Below are 16,378 nucleotides of genomic sequence, written 5' to 3'. Positions count from 1 at the left end.
TAATTGTGTTAACCCAAAGGAAACTTCAGAACTAAAACTGCCAAGTCATCCTTCAAATTTCACCAAGTATCATTCACAGAGGTGGAAGCTGCTTCCTGTAGTTACTATTTCTCTGATATCTCAGTGTTACCTTTTTGCCTTTTCTGTTTTCTAATATCTAACTAATTATTATTTTTTTACTATTAAACTATCTCAGTTAAAACGACTGTTGTGATTTCTGCCTCTTTTGATCTTTGACTACTATAAGAGGGAAGAAAGACAGTATGGACATCTGTCCAGTATGCAAATACCTCGCCATCTCTCCTCTGTAAAAGAGGAGTAACAATGCCAACTGGAATCATATGCACAGGTAACGGTTCACTCATCAACATTCAACAAACATACACTGTATGCACTTTCTTAAGAATTAGAGACAGATGAAAAACTCTGTTTTAAGAAGCACCTGGAGAGAGCAGTAGAGATAGTTATACAGATAATGTCTTTTAGAAGTCTGGCTATGAAGGGAAACAAAGGCTGAGAAGGAGCCATAGAAGAATAAGGGGAGAGTTTGGAAAGACCTAAGCATGCTTACAGATGATGAGCAAAGAGCCAGCAGAAAGGAACTGGCTGAATATAGGAGAGGGAAAAGGAACACAGGGAGGTCTTGGAAGCTGGAAGGGGTAAAAGGCAGGATCAAAAGGTGAAGAGAGTGGTTTTGAACAGAAGGCACCCCTCTTCCTCTAAAATTCAGGACAGGAATGAACACTCACTGAGAAGTGCGGAGGTCACTTTTGCATTTCACGTATAAGTCAAATTCTCCAAATAATTTAAGAATGATAGAAGCGTTGATATTTTGGAAAAAAAAAAGATATGAGAAAATTTTCCAATAAATGACTGTCTGTTATCACCACTTTACAAAATAAGAATATTATAATATTCCTAAAGATATCACATTAAACGAAGAATACTTCTGATCTAATTCAGGTTTGAACAGTGACAGGAAATTAAACACTTTTATAGGCAGTCAGTTCCAGACAACTGCTGTTTTATGGAGTTAAAATTTGCCTAATTTTAATTTTTCATGCATTGGTCTTAGGTCTTAAAACACAGCAACCACAAATCAGTTTTCAATTCTTCTTGATAAATGCCTCTAACTATGTAGCTAACATTTACTGAGCATTTACTATGTGCCAGAAACTGACCTAAGTACTTTACATGTACACTCACATTGAATCCTATCCTTATAAAGTGGGTACTATCTTTTGACACATTTTACATATGAAGAAATTGAGGCCAAGAGAATTAAGAAACTTGCTCAAGATCACACAGTACGAAGTGGTGGAGCCAGGACATGAACCCAGAGTCTGGTGTCAGACCTTAATCCCCAGTATGCACTGCTTTCCACCTGTTTCTATGTAGGATAATGTTGGATGTTATCGTGGTCCCCCTCAGGTCTACCCTACCCAAGACTCAGTCTCTGGTCTTCAGACCCATCACCTTCCTGCTCACTCTTGTAAGGACAGCTTGTGGTTTACTCAGGTTCCTTTAGAATATGCAGGATCCTGAAGTAAACATAATCCTTCTGATCAAGTCAGAGTAAGGTGAGACTCATTTCCCATGTCTTGGACGTTGTACTTCTATTAAATGCAGCTTATATGATGGCAGGAAAGACAGAATAAAGTCTTTAAGGACATAATGAGGGACCAACTCAAATGATGTGGCCTAAGTGTGAAATCCCAGAAAACTTCAAATACCAAGTAGAGGCATACCTCAGATACTTTGACTTTTAAACCACTGCAATAAAGCGAGTATTCCAAGTCACAAGATTTTTTGTTTCCCAGTGCAAATAAAATTTACACTATACTGTATTCTATTTATGCAATAGCATTGTGTCTAAAAAACAATGAACACACTTTAATTAAAAATTTATTTGAATTATATAAAACAATGCTGAAAAACGCTAACCATCATCTGAGCCTTTAGTGAGCTGTAACCTTTTTGCTGCTGGAGGGTTTGAAATATTACGAGAATCACCAAAATGTGACAGAAACACAAAGTGAGCAAATGCTGTTGGAAAAATGGTGCCAAAAGACTTGCTTAATCCGGGGTTGCCACAAAACTTCAGTTTGTAAAAAAATAAAACTATCCGTGAAGCACAATAAAATGAGGTATGCCTATATTCCAACACGCACAGCAGAAAACCAAACTGGGGCTGGTAACTTTTCAGCCTGAACAATCTGGTAAACATGGCCATGAACACAAGAGCAAGGCACGAAAGGTAAAGGCCGCCTTCAGGAATAAAAGCAGCACAAATCACTACTGGTGACAGATGCTCATTATCCAAACGCACGAAGAGCGATGCTTTCATATGTAAAAGCCACCACTCAGCTGTTTCCTTCGTGACTTCAGACACAAAAGTGCATGTGGGCTTTTATGGAAGTGTGAAAGTTGTTACCTCTTCCCACAATGGCAACATATACACTTCAGTGGTCATAATGTATTAACAGCTGTAACACAGACCTGGCTCTTGGAACAACAAAAACTAAATTTTTAAAGGAATTTCTCTTGCTTTTGACCTGCATTTGAAATCACAAGTGCAATGTTAACTTTATGTCTTCAAGGTACAGAATGGAGATATAAGATCGTCTGGCCAAATAAGGCATTATATTTATGCAACAGCACTGTGTCTATGCTAAAAAACAATGAACACACTTTAATTAAAAATTTATTTGAATTATATAAAACAATGCTGAAAAACACTAAATGGTTCATGATAATTAATCAACAATGGCCCCATGAGCCTAGAAAAAAGGTTAATAATGTTACCCACTTTTCATTATTATCTTAATTTCTCTACCTGACATCACTGAAATTCAAAAATCTAGATTATTTCGCCTTATAGGACTTTTGATTTCATTAACTGTAGTTTTCTATTCAAAAATTCAGTCTTGATAACAGCAACAGCTTTTAAGTTGTTACATCATTTGTGAATGTAGGGATTTTTGACTGGAGTGAACATGATGAGTTACTCTTATCAATTCAAAGTACTTCTTCTGTTCAGAGCTGCGGCAGGGAGCCCAGAGCCACTGTTCTGATCTTTGGTTTGAACCTGGTTTGTCACTTCCTGCACTATAAGGCAGGCATTACTGACTCCTATTCTAGCCAAATAAACGGACATCTTAGACAAGGAAGAATTCAGGAGGGGTTTGGGAGCAGAACATTTGTACATTTAGTTTTCTTCTTTGTCTATTTACTCCTTCTCCAAAACTAGACAAACTTTGATTGAGTAATTTTTGCCTTCTGAGCTCAACTGAACTCACCAGGATAGCCTTGGAGTCCGTAGGCTTGCCACTTGCTGACCGGCTCAAGTCCTGCTCTGAGTGCATCATGGTCACTGACTGAGGACAAATTTAATTGGGATTTCACCACCTGGCAGGAAGCAAACAGAAGTCAGCAGGCTAAAGCTATTTCACAGGTTAACTGTGAGAATCTCAAACCTCTAAAGGCATTTCTGATGTGGGGCAGTTAGGAGTCCTAAGTTTGGGGTCCTAAGTCAAGCCTGAATATTCACTGGAAGGAATGCTGCCGAAGCTGAAGCTCCAATACTTTGGCCGCCTGATGCCAAGAGCCGACTCAAGGGGGCAGCAGAGGTTGAGCTGGTTAGTAGCATCATTGACTCAATGGACAAGAATTTGAGCAAACTCTAGATGGTGGAGGGCAGAGGAGCCTAGCATGCTGCAGTCCACGTGGCTGCAAAGAGTTGGACACGACTTAGCGACTGCACAACAACAACAAACTTAGTTCTACCATTTACTTGATATAAGACTTAGATAAGTTACTTAATATCTTAGATCCTCAGTTTCCTCATCTATGTACTAACAAACACAACAGAGTTATACAAAATTGAAGTCGTTATGAGGAGCTGACCTTTAACACTATCTTCTCCTACGATACCACACCTTTGTGATTTTTTTATAAGATTCTGAATTATCAAAGGTGTTTGGTATACAGACTACCTTTGGTTAGGACTAACAATAATGCTTGTGAGGAACTTGAACACGGTGTTTAAACAGGGCTTTGAGGAACACCCGGCTGGAGTGCCCTAATCAGAAAAAAATCTTTCAATAAAACACAAGGAATTTTGTTTACTAAAAGCACCATAGTTGTTCTCTTTTCGATGGAACCTCTAACCGAAACTCGTAACTTTTTACCCTTGTTAATTACTTATAAATTAAACTTTTAAGGGACCTATGAAGGTTTCCTGGCATTTAAGAATATCTTAAGAGACTCCCCTAGTGGTCCAGTTGTTAAGAGCCCGCCTGCCAACGCAGGGGACATAGGTTCAATTGCTGGTCCGGGAAGATTCCACATGTCACGAGTAACTAAGTCCCAGAGCCAAAACTACTGAGCCCATCGAGACCATTGCTTCCGAGCGCGCCGCTCCTCTCTCCGTACCTTGGGGGCACCAGGTCCCGTACCGCGGGCTGCGTGGGACACGGAGAAGTCGATGACCCCTTCCAGGTCTGCGGTTCCGGGGCGGCTCTGCCGGTAAAAGCGGAAAAGCTTCCGAAACGCGTCCTCCCCAGGCTGCACCGCCAGCGTCGCCACGGAACCCACTGCCGCCGCCATCTTCCCCATCTCGTTGTCAAGCCTCCCCTGACCCGGAAACTGATTTCCGTGCTCCGGATTAGGCAGGCTCTTCCGGGGTCGCGACCTCAGGTCACTAGACGTTCCTCGGCCTAAAGATGGCGGCTCCGGCAGCGAGGGGCGCTATGGCGCTGCGTACAAACATCGGCCGGCCGGTTGCGTTTGTCAGAAAAATTCCCTGGACGGCGGCCTCAAGTGAGTTGGAAATGTAGTAGGGGCAGAATCTTTAGGTCCGAGCAATCCTGAAAAGCCTTGCTTGCTGCGAAGCACTTAAATCCCCGTGGTGGCTGGATTAAGGAGGCTGAGTGTGCTCCTGAGCAAGCCAGTGAGTAGAAAGAAATTTGTCAGCAATTAGCCGTTTAAGGGATGCCCCTTGAGCTTTGGGGGCACCCATTCACGGTCTCCAGCCTTTCGGAATTTACAGCTTTAATTACTTGGAAACTTTTAAGATTTACGATTTAGAAGGGGTTGTTTTGATTGCAGCGTGGGGACGGATTCAGAGTTACAAGAGGTAGTTTCTGTAGTTTAGTTCATAGGTGAAGAGTTCAGGGTAGTGATAGGAGGAGGAGTCAGGTTCACTTAAGCTAATCAAAGAATAATCGATAGATTTTCGTGATGACTTGAATGGGGAAGAGTACGGAATGGGGGAAAGGGAGGAATGACCTCCAGGTTTTTAATGTTGGTGGATTTGGTGATTAGAATGTAGGAGAAGCACATCGAAAGAAGATGAGTAGTTAAGTTGAAATGTGTTTAGTTTGAGAAACCTGTGAGTTCTTTGTTAGCTGGACAGAGGACGTTGTGTATAGATTGAGAAATGCACTCCGAAGCTGTTCTCCTTGGGTTACAATTCCAACTTGGCCTTTAGGTAGTTGTGTAACCTCGTTCAGTTCAGGTTAGTCGGTCAGTCGTGTCCGACTGTTTGGGACCCCTTGGACTGCAGCACGCCAGGCCTCCTTGTCCATCACTAATTCCCGGAGTCTACTCAGACTCATGTCCATTGAGTCAGTGATGCCATCCAACCGTCTCATCCTCTGTCGTCCCCTTCTCCCGCCTTCATTCTTTCCTAGCATCAGGGTCTTTTCAAATGAGTCAGTTCTTAACATCACGTGGCCAACGTATTGGAGTTTCAGCTTCAGCATCAGTCCTTCCAATGAATATTCAGGACTGATCTCTTTTAGGATGGACTGGTTGGATTTCCTTGCAATCCAAGGGACTCTCAAGAGTCTTTTCCAACACCACAGTTCAGAACCTAAGGTGTGTACCTGCTGCTGCTGCTGCTGCTAAGTCGCTTCAGTTGTGTCCGACTCTATGTGACCCCATAGACGGCAGCCCACCAGGCTCCGCCGTCCCTGGGATTCTCCAGGCAAGACCACTGGAGTGGGTTGCCATTTCCTTCTCCAGTGCGTGAAAGTGAAAAGTGAAAGTGAAGTCTCTCAGTCGTGTCCGACTCTTAGCGACCCCATGGACTGCAGCCCACGGGGCTCCTCCGTCCATGGGATTTTCCAGGCAAGAGTACTGGAGTGGGGTGCCATTGCCTTCTCCTAATGTGTGTACCTAAGGGAAGGTAATTGGGGGAAGAGGGCTCACCACTGTGCCTCAGTTTCATCAGCCATAAAATGGAGTCAATAATACCTTTCTCCTGGGGTGTTGATTATATTAAATGAATTTATATGTAAATACAAGTGCTTAGATTTGTGCTCAATACAGAGTAAGTACTCAATAAACGATAATTGTTTTCATGATTACAAAAATTGAAGTTCATGGGATAGGCTTAGGCTGGACATAGAAAGCTGGGGAGTGATGAGTACTGATTTCTGTTACCAACACTGCTTTTTGTCAACTGTAGTTTAGAGTTAAGGTTTTTACATTTGCTCACCAAAATGTAAAAATCCATGGTCATTTTTGCAGATATTCTTGAGATTGAGACTTTATTTGGAAATCTCTAATATAGCTAACAACACACAGTATTGTGATTGTTTAACTGTTTCCTGTGTGATCATCTCACGGGGATTTTAATCCATGCATTTAGCATAGTACCTGGTATGGTGAAGACTCAGTACTTGCTGGGGATGAAGACTAAGTCAGCTCAGCAGTTTATCTGCCCATGTCTCCCCCACCCCAACACCTCCCCAAATCTAGTAAATTACAGCTTTATAATCAATACCATAACGGTTTCCTGGATCTTAAAGCTGCAAGAAATACAAACTACCATTGTTCACAAGGAGTTTGGGGGCTCTAGGACCCCTCTTGGTTTCTATCTTAATCTAGGATGGAGGATAATACAATAACTAAAAAAAAAAACTCTTACTATGTTTTCTTTTCTTATACAGGTGAGCTGAGAGAACACTTTGCACAATTTGGCCATGTACGAAAATGCACTGTTCCTTTTGTGAGTATTACCTTTTTTAAAAAAAGCAATAATGTTTTCCTCTAATTTTTGATTATTCTTTGTCAAAGCATATCAGTTTACATGAATTGGTAATGGAGTGAAGCTGTTCAGTCTTTGTTGATTAAATTATGGGTGATATTGATTTAACAAAACAAAAAGCCTTATCCTAGGTATTCGAGGCATTTGTGGTAGTTTTTTTTTTTTAATTGATGCATAAAATTATCACAAATGTAATGGCTCAAAACAACACATACACATGATCTCACAGATTATAGAGATCAGGAGTCCAGGCATAGCTTTGCTAGGTCCTCTGTTCAGGGATTCACGTAAGAGGCAATGCAGGTGTCTGTCTGCCGGAGCAGCAGAATCCAGGTGTGTGTCAGCTGGAGAGGCTCAGCCGGGAAAGACTGATTTCCCAGCTCCCTTGGGTTTTGGTAGAATTCGTCTTTCAACTGTAGGGCTTGGGTATCTGCTTTCTTGCTGGCTTTCAGCTGGAGGCTGGTCTCAGGTCCTCCAAACTACCTGCAGTTGCTTGTTACCTTGTTACATCTCTCTTATGGAGGCCTTCTCCCAACATGGCAGCTTGCTTCAAAGTCAGCAAGGGAGTTTCTCTAGTCTGCTACGACAGTTTTATAATTTAGTCTTCAGAGGGACACCCCATCTTCCTGTTCAAGGGAGCAGCATCCCGTCACTTTTGCTGTATTCTTTTGTTTAGAAGCATGTCATAGGCCCTGCCCACATTCAGGGGGAGAGGACTATACAGGGGGTAACATGGTGGAACACATGGGGGTCTTGGGGCCATTTTGGGATTTTGTCTATTACAGTATTATAATAAGGACTTTGAGAGAGTAGAGGTTAATTTATCATAAAACTTAACTGGTGGAGAAAATTTTCACCTTTATCCTCACGGAGTTGAGTGCTTTTTTTGGATGTGCTGGGTTTTTGTTGCTGCACAGGCTTCTCTTCTCATTGCAGAGGCTTCTCATTTCGGAGCACAGGTTCTACGGCACACGGGCTTCAGTAGTTGTGGCAGATGGGCTCAGTTGCGGCTCCTGGGCTTCAGAGCACAGGCTCCGTAGCTGTGCACAGGCTCAGTTGCCCCAGGGCATGTGGGATCTTCCCAGACCGAGGATCCAACCCGCCTCCTGCCAACACTGGCAGGTGGAGTCTTTACCATTGAGCCACTAGGGAAGCCCAGGTTGAGTGCTTTTGGTGTGTTTCTGTTTGTTACATTTTCTTTGCTTCCTCCTGAGGGTTTAAAAATCAAGCTATGGGAATTCCCTGGCGGTTCAGTGGTTAGGACTCTCTCAACTGCCAAGGGTGTGGGTTCAATCTCTGGTTGGAGAACTAACATCCTGCAAAAATAATTAAGTAAATAAAGTAATAGAGTCCTTTACTTAAAAAAGTCTTTAAAAAAAATCAAGTGTATAAATTTGTTCTTTATCCTGAGCTGTATTTTTCTGTGGACTTTCTTAAATGATTGTGTTTTGGGGTGTGTGACATGAGTACACTTAGAGTTTACGCATGCTTCACTAAAACTGCTTTTTTCCTCATGGCACTGAAAAGGCTGTGGTAAAATATCAACTTTAAGTAACTTAAATTCTAACTATTGGCTTAACGTTACTTGCCTTACAAAAATCTAACGGATTATGTATATCCAGCTGTAGTGAAGGTATAGGGAAACTGGTACTAAAATTGTTGAGTTTAACTGATACTGTCACTGAAGGGTAATTTGGCAAAATCTGTCAACATTTAAGGTTTACCTTTGACTCTAGAGAAAGCCTGTGTGCTGCCACAAAGACCCAGTGCAGCCAAAATGAAAAGTAAGTTACAAAAAGAAAAGAGGATTTGCTTTGATCTAGAGGTTCCACTTCTAGAGATTGATTTTACAGAAATGTGAGGTGAGGGATGTTCAAAACAGCATTGTTTAGTAATATAATTGGAAAGAAGGTAAGTGTTCATCAGTGGGGTTGGTTGAAAAGATATTAATTCACTGATACAATGGCATTTTTATAGCTGATTAAAAGAATGAGGCATGTGTGTTACAGACATGAAAATCAGTAAGCTTGAAAAAATAGTTTTACAAAGTGTATGAAATTGGCATTTTTTGAGGAATATTAAAAAAAGTTTCTCCAAAAAGTAACATTTTTCTTGGTTGCCATTTACCTCTTAAAAGTATAAAAAATAACAACTTAGGACCTGGAGTTAACAGATTTTAAACAACAGAAGTCTTTGATTCGTAGGAAAATTAATGTGTAATGTAACAGGAAAATATAGGGAAGCCAGAATCTGATGAATAAGTTGGATGATAAACACTCTTGGTTTTTGCACAAAAGTAAATAGTAGGATTGCTTAAATTAACCCAGAAGTGTAAAGTAGGTAAGTAAAGGTAACTTTTCCTTTTTCCTCAGGAGCATGTGATGATAATGGTGGTAGTCGTGACGAGGGTGATTAGTTTCAGAAATCACCATAAATGTACTTAGGTTTGAAGGCTTAATTTCCTAGTTTCTAGAAGTGAGTTAGAAACAGGAAGAGTACTTCTTTTTTTTTTAAATTTTATTTTATTTTTAAACTTTACATAATTGTATTAGTTTTGCCAAATATCAAAAAGAATCCACCGCAGGTATACATGTGTTCCCCATCCTGAACCTTCCACCCTCCTCCCTCCCCATACCATCCTTCTGGGTCGTCCCAGTGCACTAGCCCCAAGCATCCAGTATCGTGCATCGAACCCGGACTGGCATCTTGTTTCATACATGATATTTTACATGTTTCAATGCCATTCTCCCAAATCTTCCCACCCTCTCCCTCTCCCACAGAGTCCATAAGACTGTTCTATACATCACTGTCTCTTTTGCTGTCTCGTACACAGGGTTATTGTTACCATCTTTCTAAATTCCATATATATGCGTTAGTATACTGTATTGGTGTTTTTCCTTCTGGCTTACTTCACTCTGTGTAATAGGCTCCAGTTTCATCCACCTCATTAGAACTGATTCAAATGTATTCTTTTTAATGGCTGAGTAATACTCCATTGTGTATATGTACCACAGCTTTCTTATCCATTCATCTGCTGATGGGCATCTAGGTTGCTTCCATGTCCTGGCTATTATAAACAGTGCTGCGATGAACATTGGGGTACACGTGTCTCTTTCCCTTCTGGTTTCCTCAGTGTGTATGCCCAGCAGTGGGATTGCTGGATCATAAGGCAGTTCTATTTCCAGTTTTTTAAGGAATCTCCACACTGTTCTCCATAGTGGCTGTACTAGTTTGCATTCCCACCAACAGTGTAAGAGGGTTCCCTTTTCTCCACACCCTCTCCAGCATTTATTATTTGTAGACTTTTGGATCACAGCCATTCTGACTGGTGTGAAATGGTACCTCATAGTGGTTTTGATGGAAGAGTACTTCTTTAATAAAATTTCCCTTGACTATTGCTACTAGTGTGCTTTTTATCTTGAACAACACAAAAAGCACTTTGCTCACGTTTTAGAGAGCGTGTTAAGATTATTTGTATTAAAGCAGGGTTTTTGATACTTTTAAATTAAAATGTCTTGTATTCCATTTCAGCAGATGAAAAAGTTGGTTTAATTTGGAACACCTGGAAACTTTCTCAAGTTCATGATTATTAATTTCTTCCTAAATTTTGAATTTTTAAGGACAAAGAGACTGGCTTTCACAAAGGTATGGGTTGGATTCACTTTTCTTCAGAAGAAGAACTTCACAATGCACTACAACAGGAAAATCATGTTATTGATGGAGTAAAGGTAAGTATTTTTCTGTATCATATCATGTGAGTTTTCTGTATACCAGTTAAATAGGTCAGAAGTGTGAAATGAAAGGGATTTTGGATGATTTGTAACTTAATGTTTGTTAAAGAACAGTGATGGTGGGAGAGTTCCCAGTTGTAAAAGGTCTGGAGACTTAAGTACAAGAAGACATTTTAATGGTTAGCAAGATACATGGAACACGGAACAGTGGAAACAGCAGGGAGACCTTGGTTGAAATACTGACTTTCCCACTTACTATGTGACCTTGAGAAGACTCTTTTGAGAGTCCCTTGGACTGCAAGGAGATCCAACCAGTCCATCCTAAAGGAAATCAGTCCTGAATATTCACTGGAAGGACTGACACTGAAGCTGAAGCTCCAGTACTTTGGCTACCTGATGCGAAGAACTGACCCATTTGAAAATATTCTGATGCTGGGAAAGATAGAAGGCAGGAGGAGAAGGGGATGACAGAGGATGAGATGGCTGGATGACATCACTGACTGGATGGATATGAGTTTGAGCAAGCTCTGGGAGTTTGTGATGGACAGGAAAGCCTGGCGTGCTGCAGTTCATGGGGTTGCAGAGTCGGACACAACTGAGCTTAACTGAACTGAACTGATGTGACCTTAGGCCAGACTGATTTACAATTTTTAATGGGAGTTCAGGGAGCCTTAAGTACAAGGAACAAATAAGTACAAGGATCAGCTCACTGGTGCTGATCCCTCATAGAACAGCAGTTTTCGGTTTTAATGTTTTTGCAGACAATGACTTTCCTTACAGTGCTGAATTTTTTTCCCCCAGCTCCATGTTCAACCTCAAAGACCCAAAGCTTTACAAGGAGACCAAACATCTGATGAAGAGAAAGATTTTTGAGACCCTCACTGCCTACTGAATAAAGTAAATAAAAGAGGAAGTTTTGTCTAAATGTTTTTATTTGAAACAAATAGTTGCACCAAGCAAGAGCTTACTTTCCCCACTCCAAATTAACAGAGCACTACAGGGGCAAACATCATTTGGCAGGACAGTTCCAATATGTGAACATCCTTCTTTCTACTTGCTATGATCGGGGTCACTTTATTCATAAGCAGTCATTTTTAGACAAAATATTAACCCCAAAGTACTAATGTCACTTGAAAGGAAGTGGCTTTAATTTCACGTGTGGGGCAGTATTTTCTATAAATGCCAAAAGGTGGGAGAAGCACAAACACAACCCATTTTTAAAAAAACTAAATAATTCAAAGTAGAACTTTTCCATACCCCCCTCCCTCTCCTGTAATAAAAAGTAGTGCTGGGCTCTGACACCCAGATTTGGTTTTTATCCTGGCCATGTACAAAGTGTTCCCCATATGACTTGCATCATTAGGGTTAACAATAACAGTTCGTTCACTCTGAACAAAGTATCTACTCCTTCCTCCTCTTTTTGCCTTCATGCTCATGTTCCTTGGGACGGCTGCTATCTGAGGGTCTTTTAGAGCCACCATGTTGCTTGGCTTCTTCCAAAAATTTGTCCAAACCGAAAGGATCCTCCTCAAACTGAACTGGTCCTTCTCGGCCTCTTTGTCTACGGTCTGAACCAGAAAACTCCTTATCGGGAACAAATCTAGGGAAAAAGAGAAATGACTATGAACCACTTTATTTTCACTGGTGTAGATGTTAAAACTGAGCCGTCTGCCCTGGTACCTGTTAGTCTTTATTCTGGCTTCTAGGTCATCTCCATACATGTCCTTGTCCAGATTTTTACTGGGCCTGTAAATATTCTGGGCCATATCTTTTCCACCTCTCCAGGCTTGATCATAAACATTGTAAATTTCATCTTCTCCACCTGCAAAACCACTGTCCATACCCTGTGGAAAAACAGACATTAAAAGTGTACACATTTTTATTAAAAGTTGAATCGCATTACATTCTTAAGTAGAGTAAACCCTTGCTCATTTACAGCTTACATGTTCCAACAATCTGAACTACAAATTAAAAAGGTTATTAAAAAATGGTCACAGGAGGGGATATATGTATACCTATGGCTGATTCATGTTGAGGTCTGACAGAAAACAAAAGTCTGTAAAGCAATTATCTTTCAATTAAAAAAAACCAGTGTTTTTTCTTCGTTATCACCTTTGGGTCCTTACATTAAACATGGTACTCATTAATGACTGTTTTAGCAAAGTGGTCTTTAAAATTGGAGGATAGCAGTATAAGCAGGCACTTGACAATCCATTTGTGCAGACATAGTGGCAAGATGAAAGAACTACAAAACATTTTATCTGACACCATTTACAGTAATAATGTTAAACCCCTTAACTGTGTGAGAACACTATCGAAGCATAACACAATATTCTCAATGAAAATCTCAAGTCAACAAGTTTGTTTTGTAATGGTTCGTTAATATAAGAATGTGCCTTTTGATAAAACTTTTCATCACAACTTTTTTTTTTTTTTTTTGGTTTCGAAGGTAGACTTTGTTATTCACAAAACAGTATCCCGGGGTGTGAGGGGTCATGGTCTCTGTTGGACCACGGTTATGGCCTAGAAGCGGGAAGCCAGGCCCTGACTCAGCTGGTGCAGGGTCGGGGTGAGGACCTGGGTTCTAATGTGGTTACAGTCGTGTTGGGGACGTGTGTACCCTGTCACCCACCTGGTGTGTCCGTGAGTCTGTCCTGCTGTGACTCGGATACTATGCTTTCAGCATGTTTCCTGGAACAATCCACAGGGTGACTCCCAGCCTTGCAGGGGGCGATGGGAACCCTCTATATCCCAGTAGACATTTATACTTCTGTATTGTTAGCACAGTCTGCCTTGTCTTTATTGATATACATGTATCTGTCTTTTCCAGTAGACTTGCACGTTCCTTGAGTGTTAAGATGTGTACCTTTGATCTCACTGACTTACATACAGTAGATAATCAATGTTGGGTGAATGAAAACATAAAGGTACTTCCTCAGGCCTAAGGGGTTCTAGCTTAGATACTAGAACACTAGGTGTTCTAGTCTGATACTAAAATCAGACTTTCTGATGAATACTTTGGTTTTATAGCTTCATTTTTCAAAGATCCCAAGTTTGTGTTTTTATAGCATTAAAAAAATTATTTTTGCAAATATCGACAAAAAATAACCCAAGAGACACTGTTATAGGACACTGGCTCTGTTCTAGAAATAAAAGACTCACATACCAGAACCAAGTTTTACTACCTAATTTCTTTCATTTTCTAACAGTGTCTCAAATCCTAGCCAACTCTAAGAGCCAACTCTAAGAGCTATTCTAACTTGTTTCTTAAGTTACAATATGCAATTTCTAATTTTTTCTTCTCCATCACGCTAGCATACCTTAGGCTGATGCAAATGTCTCACATGCTAATTTTCTTTTCCCTGAAGGTTGTATTTGTATCAACACTTAAGACATGCTGTTTCCAGACTCTGTGTACCTTGGATTGGTTGAAGAGCCTTTGGTCATACTGAACTTCATTGGAAGTACGAGGGTTGGGCACACCAAGAGCAATGACTTCACTGATGTCTCGATTTTCATTTCTCTGCAGTTTCGACCTGTTTTGAAATACCATGGCGCAAACTGAAACTTCTTCACAGACAAGCTGAATTTCAACTTCAATACAACCATTATCAGAAGCAGAGGAAATAAATATGTCCAGTTCACATCTGATGAACATATATATTCCTTGATAAGGCATAATTACGATGGCATTTCTTACAGTATTTCAGATACATGATTATTGTAAGAGATAGGGTTTTATAATTAGGCATTCCTGATACAGAAAAGAACTGCTCAGAGACTTCTTTTTTCCCCCTTGAGGAAAAATACACGACTGCAACATTATAATTTGACATCTGTAAACACTACACAAAGTGATCACCACCAAAGTGTAGTTACTCTCAATCACCATACAAATGACCTCCTTCACCCATTTCACTAATTCCTCAACCCCCTTCTCTGATAACCACCAATTTGTTCTATGAGTTTTTGTTTTTGTTTTTTGTAGATTTCACGTAAGTGAAATCACACCCTGTTTCTCTTTCTCTGACTTATTACATGTAGCATAATACCCTCAAGGTTCTCCCAGGTTATTACAGACAGCAAGATTTCACTTTTATGGCTGAGTTCTAATGTGTACACACACACACATACCCACACACCTTCTTTATCTGTTGATGGGTACTTAGCGCGCACACACACACACACACACACACCTTCTTTATTTATATGTTAATGGGTACTTAGCCTGCTTCCACATCTTGAATACTGTAAATAACACTGCAGTGATCATCAGTTCAGTTCAGTTGCTCAGTTGTGTCCGACTCTTTGCAACCCCATAAATTGCAGCACACCAGGCCTCCCTGTCCATCACCAACTCCCGGAGTTCACTCAAACTCATGTCCATCGAGTCGGTGATGCCATCCAGCCATCTCATTCTCTGTCATCCCCTTCTCCTCTTGCCCCCAATCCCTCCCAGCATCAGAGTCTTTTCCAATGAGTCAACTCTTCTCATGAGGTGGCCAAAGTATTGGAGTTTCAGCTTCAGCATCATTCCCTCCAAAGAAATCCCAGGGCTGATCTCCTTCAGAATGGACTGGTTGGATCTCCTTGCAGTCCAAGGGACTCTCAAGAGTCTTCTCCAACACCACAGTTCAAAAGCATCAATTCTTCAGTGCTCAGCCTTCACAGTCCAACTCTCACATCCATACATGACTACTGGAAAACCATAGCCCTGACTAGACAGACCTTTGTTGGCAAAGCAACGTCTCTGCTTTTGAATATGCCATCTACGTTGGTCATAACTTTCCTTCCAAGGAGTAAGCGTCTTTTAATTTCATGGCTGAAATCACCATCTGCAGTGATTTGGAGCCCCCCAAAATAAAGTCTGACACTGTTTCCACTGTTTCCCCATCTATTTCCCATGAAGTGATGGGACGAGATGCCATGATCTTCATTTTCTGAATGTTGAGCTTTAAGCCAACTTTTTCACTCTCCTCTTTCACTTTCATCGAGAGGCTTTTTAGTTCCTCTTCACTTTCTGCCATAAGGGTGGTGTCATCTGCATATCTGAGGTTATTGATATTTCTCCCGGCAATCTTGATTTCAGCCATTGCTTCTTCCAGCCCAGCGTTTCTCATGATGTACTCTGCATATAAGTTAAATAAGCAGGGTGACAATATACAGCCTTGACGTACTCCTTTTCCTATTTGGAACCAGTCTGTTGTTCCATGTCCAGTTCTAACTGTTGCTTCCTGACCTGCATATAGGTTTCTCAAGAGGCACGTCCGGTGGTCTGGTATTCCCATCTCGTTCAGAATTTTCCACAGTTGATTGTGATCCACACAGTCAAAGGCTTTGGCATAGTCAATAAAGCAGAAATAGATGTTTTTCTGGAACTCTCTTGCTTTTTTGATGATCCAGCGGATGTTGGCAAGTTTATCTGTGGTTCCTCTGCCTTTTCTAAAACCAGCTTAAACATCTGGAAGTTCACGGTTCACATATTGCTGAAGCCTGGCTTGGAGAATTTTGAGCATTACTTTACTAGCGTGTGAGATGAGTGCAATTGTGCGGTAGTTTGAACATTCTTTGGCTTTGCCTTTCTTTGGGATTG

The 16,378-nt window shown here is 40.9% G+C and overlaps 3 protein-coding genes across 5 annotated transcripts in view; 1 reads left to right on the top strand and 2 right to left on the bottom strand.

The window, feature by feature from the left end:
• ALKBH1 (alkB homolog 1, histone H2A dioxygenase) overlaps nucleotides 1-4,703 on the bottom strand; it is a 24,932-nt gene extending 20,229 nt beyond the window's left edge. The window contains exons 1-2 of one of the 2 annotated variants that reach the window (XM_070378443.1): nucleotides 4,435-4,703; nucleotides 3,300-3,408 (exon numbers count right to left, since the gene is read on the bottom strand). In XM_070378443.1, the coding sequence (XP_070234544.1) occupies nucleotides 3,300-3,408; nucleotides 4,435-4,617 (292 nt within the window). In that variant the 5' untranslated portion in view covers nucleotides 4,618-4,703. The remainder of the gene's footprint in view (nucleotides 1-3,299; nucleotides 3,409-4,434) is intronic. The other variant, XM_005908415.3, reaches the window with a different exon arrangement.
• SLIRP (SRA stem-loop interacting RNA binding protein) lies at nucleotides 4,668-16,378 on the top strand. 2 transcript variants are annotated; one of them, XM_070378444.1, is made up of 5 exons: nucleotides 4,668-4,821; nucleotides 6,957-7,015; nucleotides 10,675-10,782; nucleotides 11,587-11,682; nucleotides 14,315-16,378. In XM_070378444.1, the coding sequence occupies exons 1-4, from the start codon at nucleotides 4,725-4,727 to the stop codon at nucleotides 11,656-11,658; spliced, it is 336 nt and encodes a 111-aa protein (XP_070234545.1). In that variant the 5' UTR covers nucleotides 4,668-4,724; the 3' UTR covers nucleotides 11,659-11,682; nucleotides 14,315-16,378. The 2 variants fall into 2 exon arrangements, with proteins under 2 accessions (XP_070234545.1, XP_005908468.1); XM_005908406.3 differs by lacking the exon at nucleotides 14,315-16,378 and having other exon boundaries at nucleotides 11,587-11,698.
• The window catches only part of SNW1 (SNW domain containing 1), a 35,968-nt gene continuing 31,289 nt past the window's right edge, over nucleotides 11,700-16,378 (bottom strand). Inside the window, exons 12-14 of the mRNA XM_005908407.3 lie at nucleotides 14,204-14,321; nucleotides 12,466-12,629; nucleotides 11,700-12,385 (exon numbers count right to left, since the gene is read on the bottom strand). Of these exons, the coding sequence (XP_005908469.1) occupies nucleotides 12,187-12,385; nucleotides 12,466-12,629; nucleotides 14,204-14,321 (481 nt within the window). The 3' untranslated portion in view covers nucleotides 11,700-12,186. The remainder of the gene's footprint in view (nucleotides 12,386-12,465; nucleotides 12,630-14,203; nucleotides 14,322-16,378) is intronic.

The sequence above is a fragment of the Bos mutus genome, chromosome 10 (assembly GCF_027580195.1).
Source record: "Bos mutus isolate GX-2022 chromosome 10, NWIPB_WYAK_1.1, whole genome shotgun sequence".
NCBI classification, from domain to species: Eukaryota; Metazoa; Chordata; class Mammalia; order Artiodactyla; family Bovidae; genus Bos; species Bos mutus.
The sequence above is the reverse complement of the archived record's forward strand: the minus strand, read 5'-3'. Positions and strand labels throughout refer to the sequence as shown.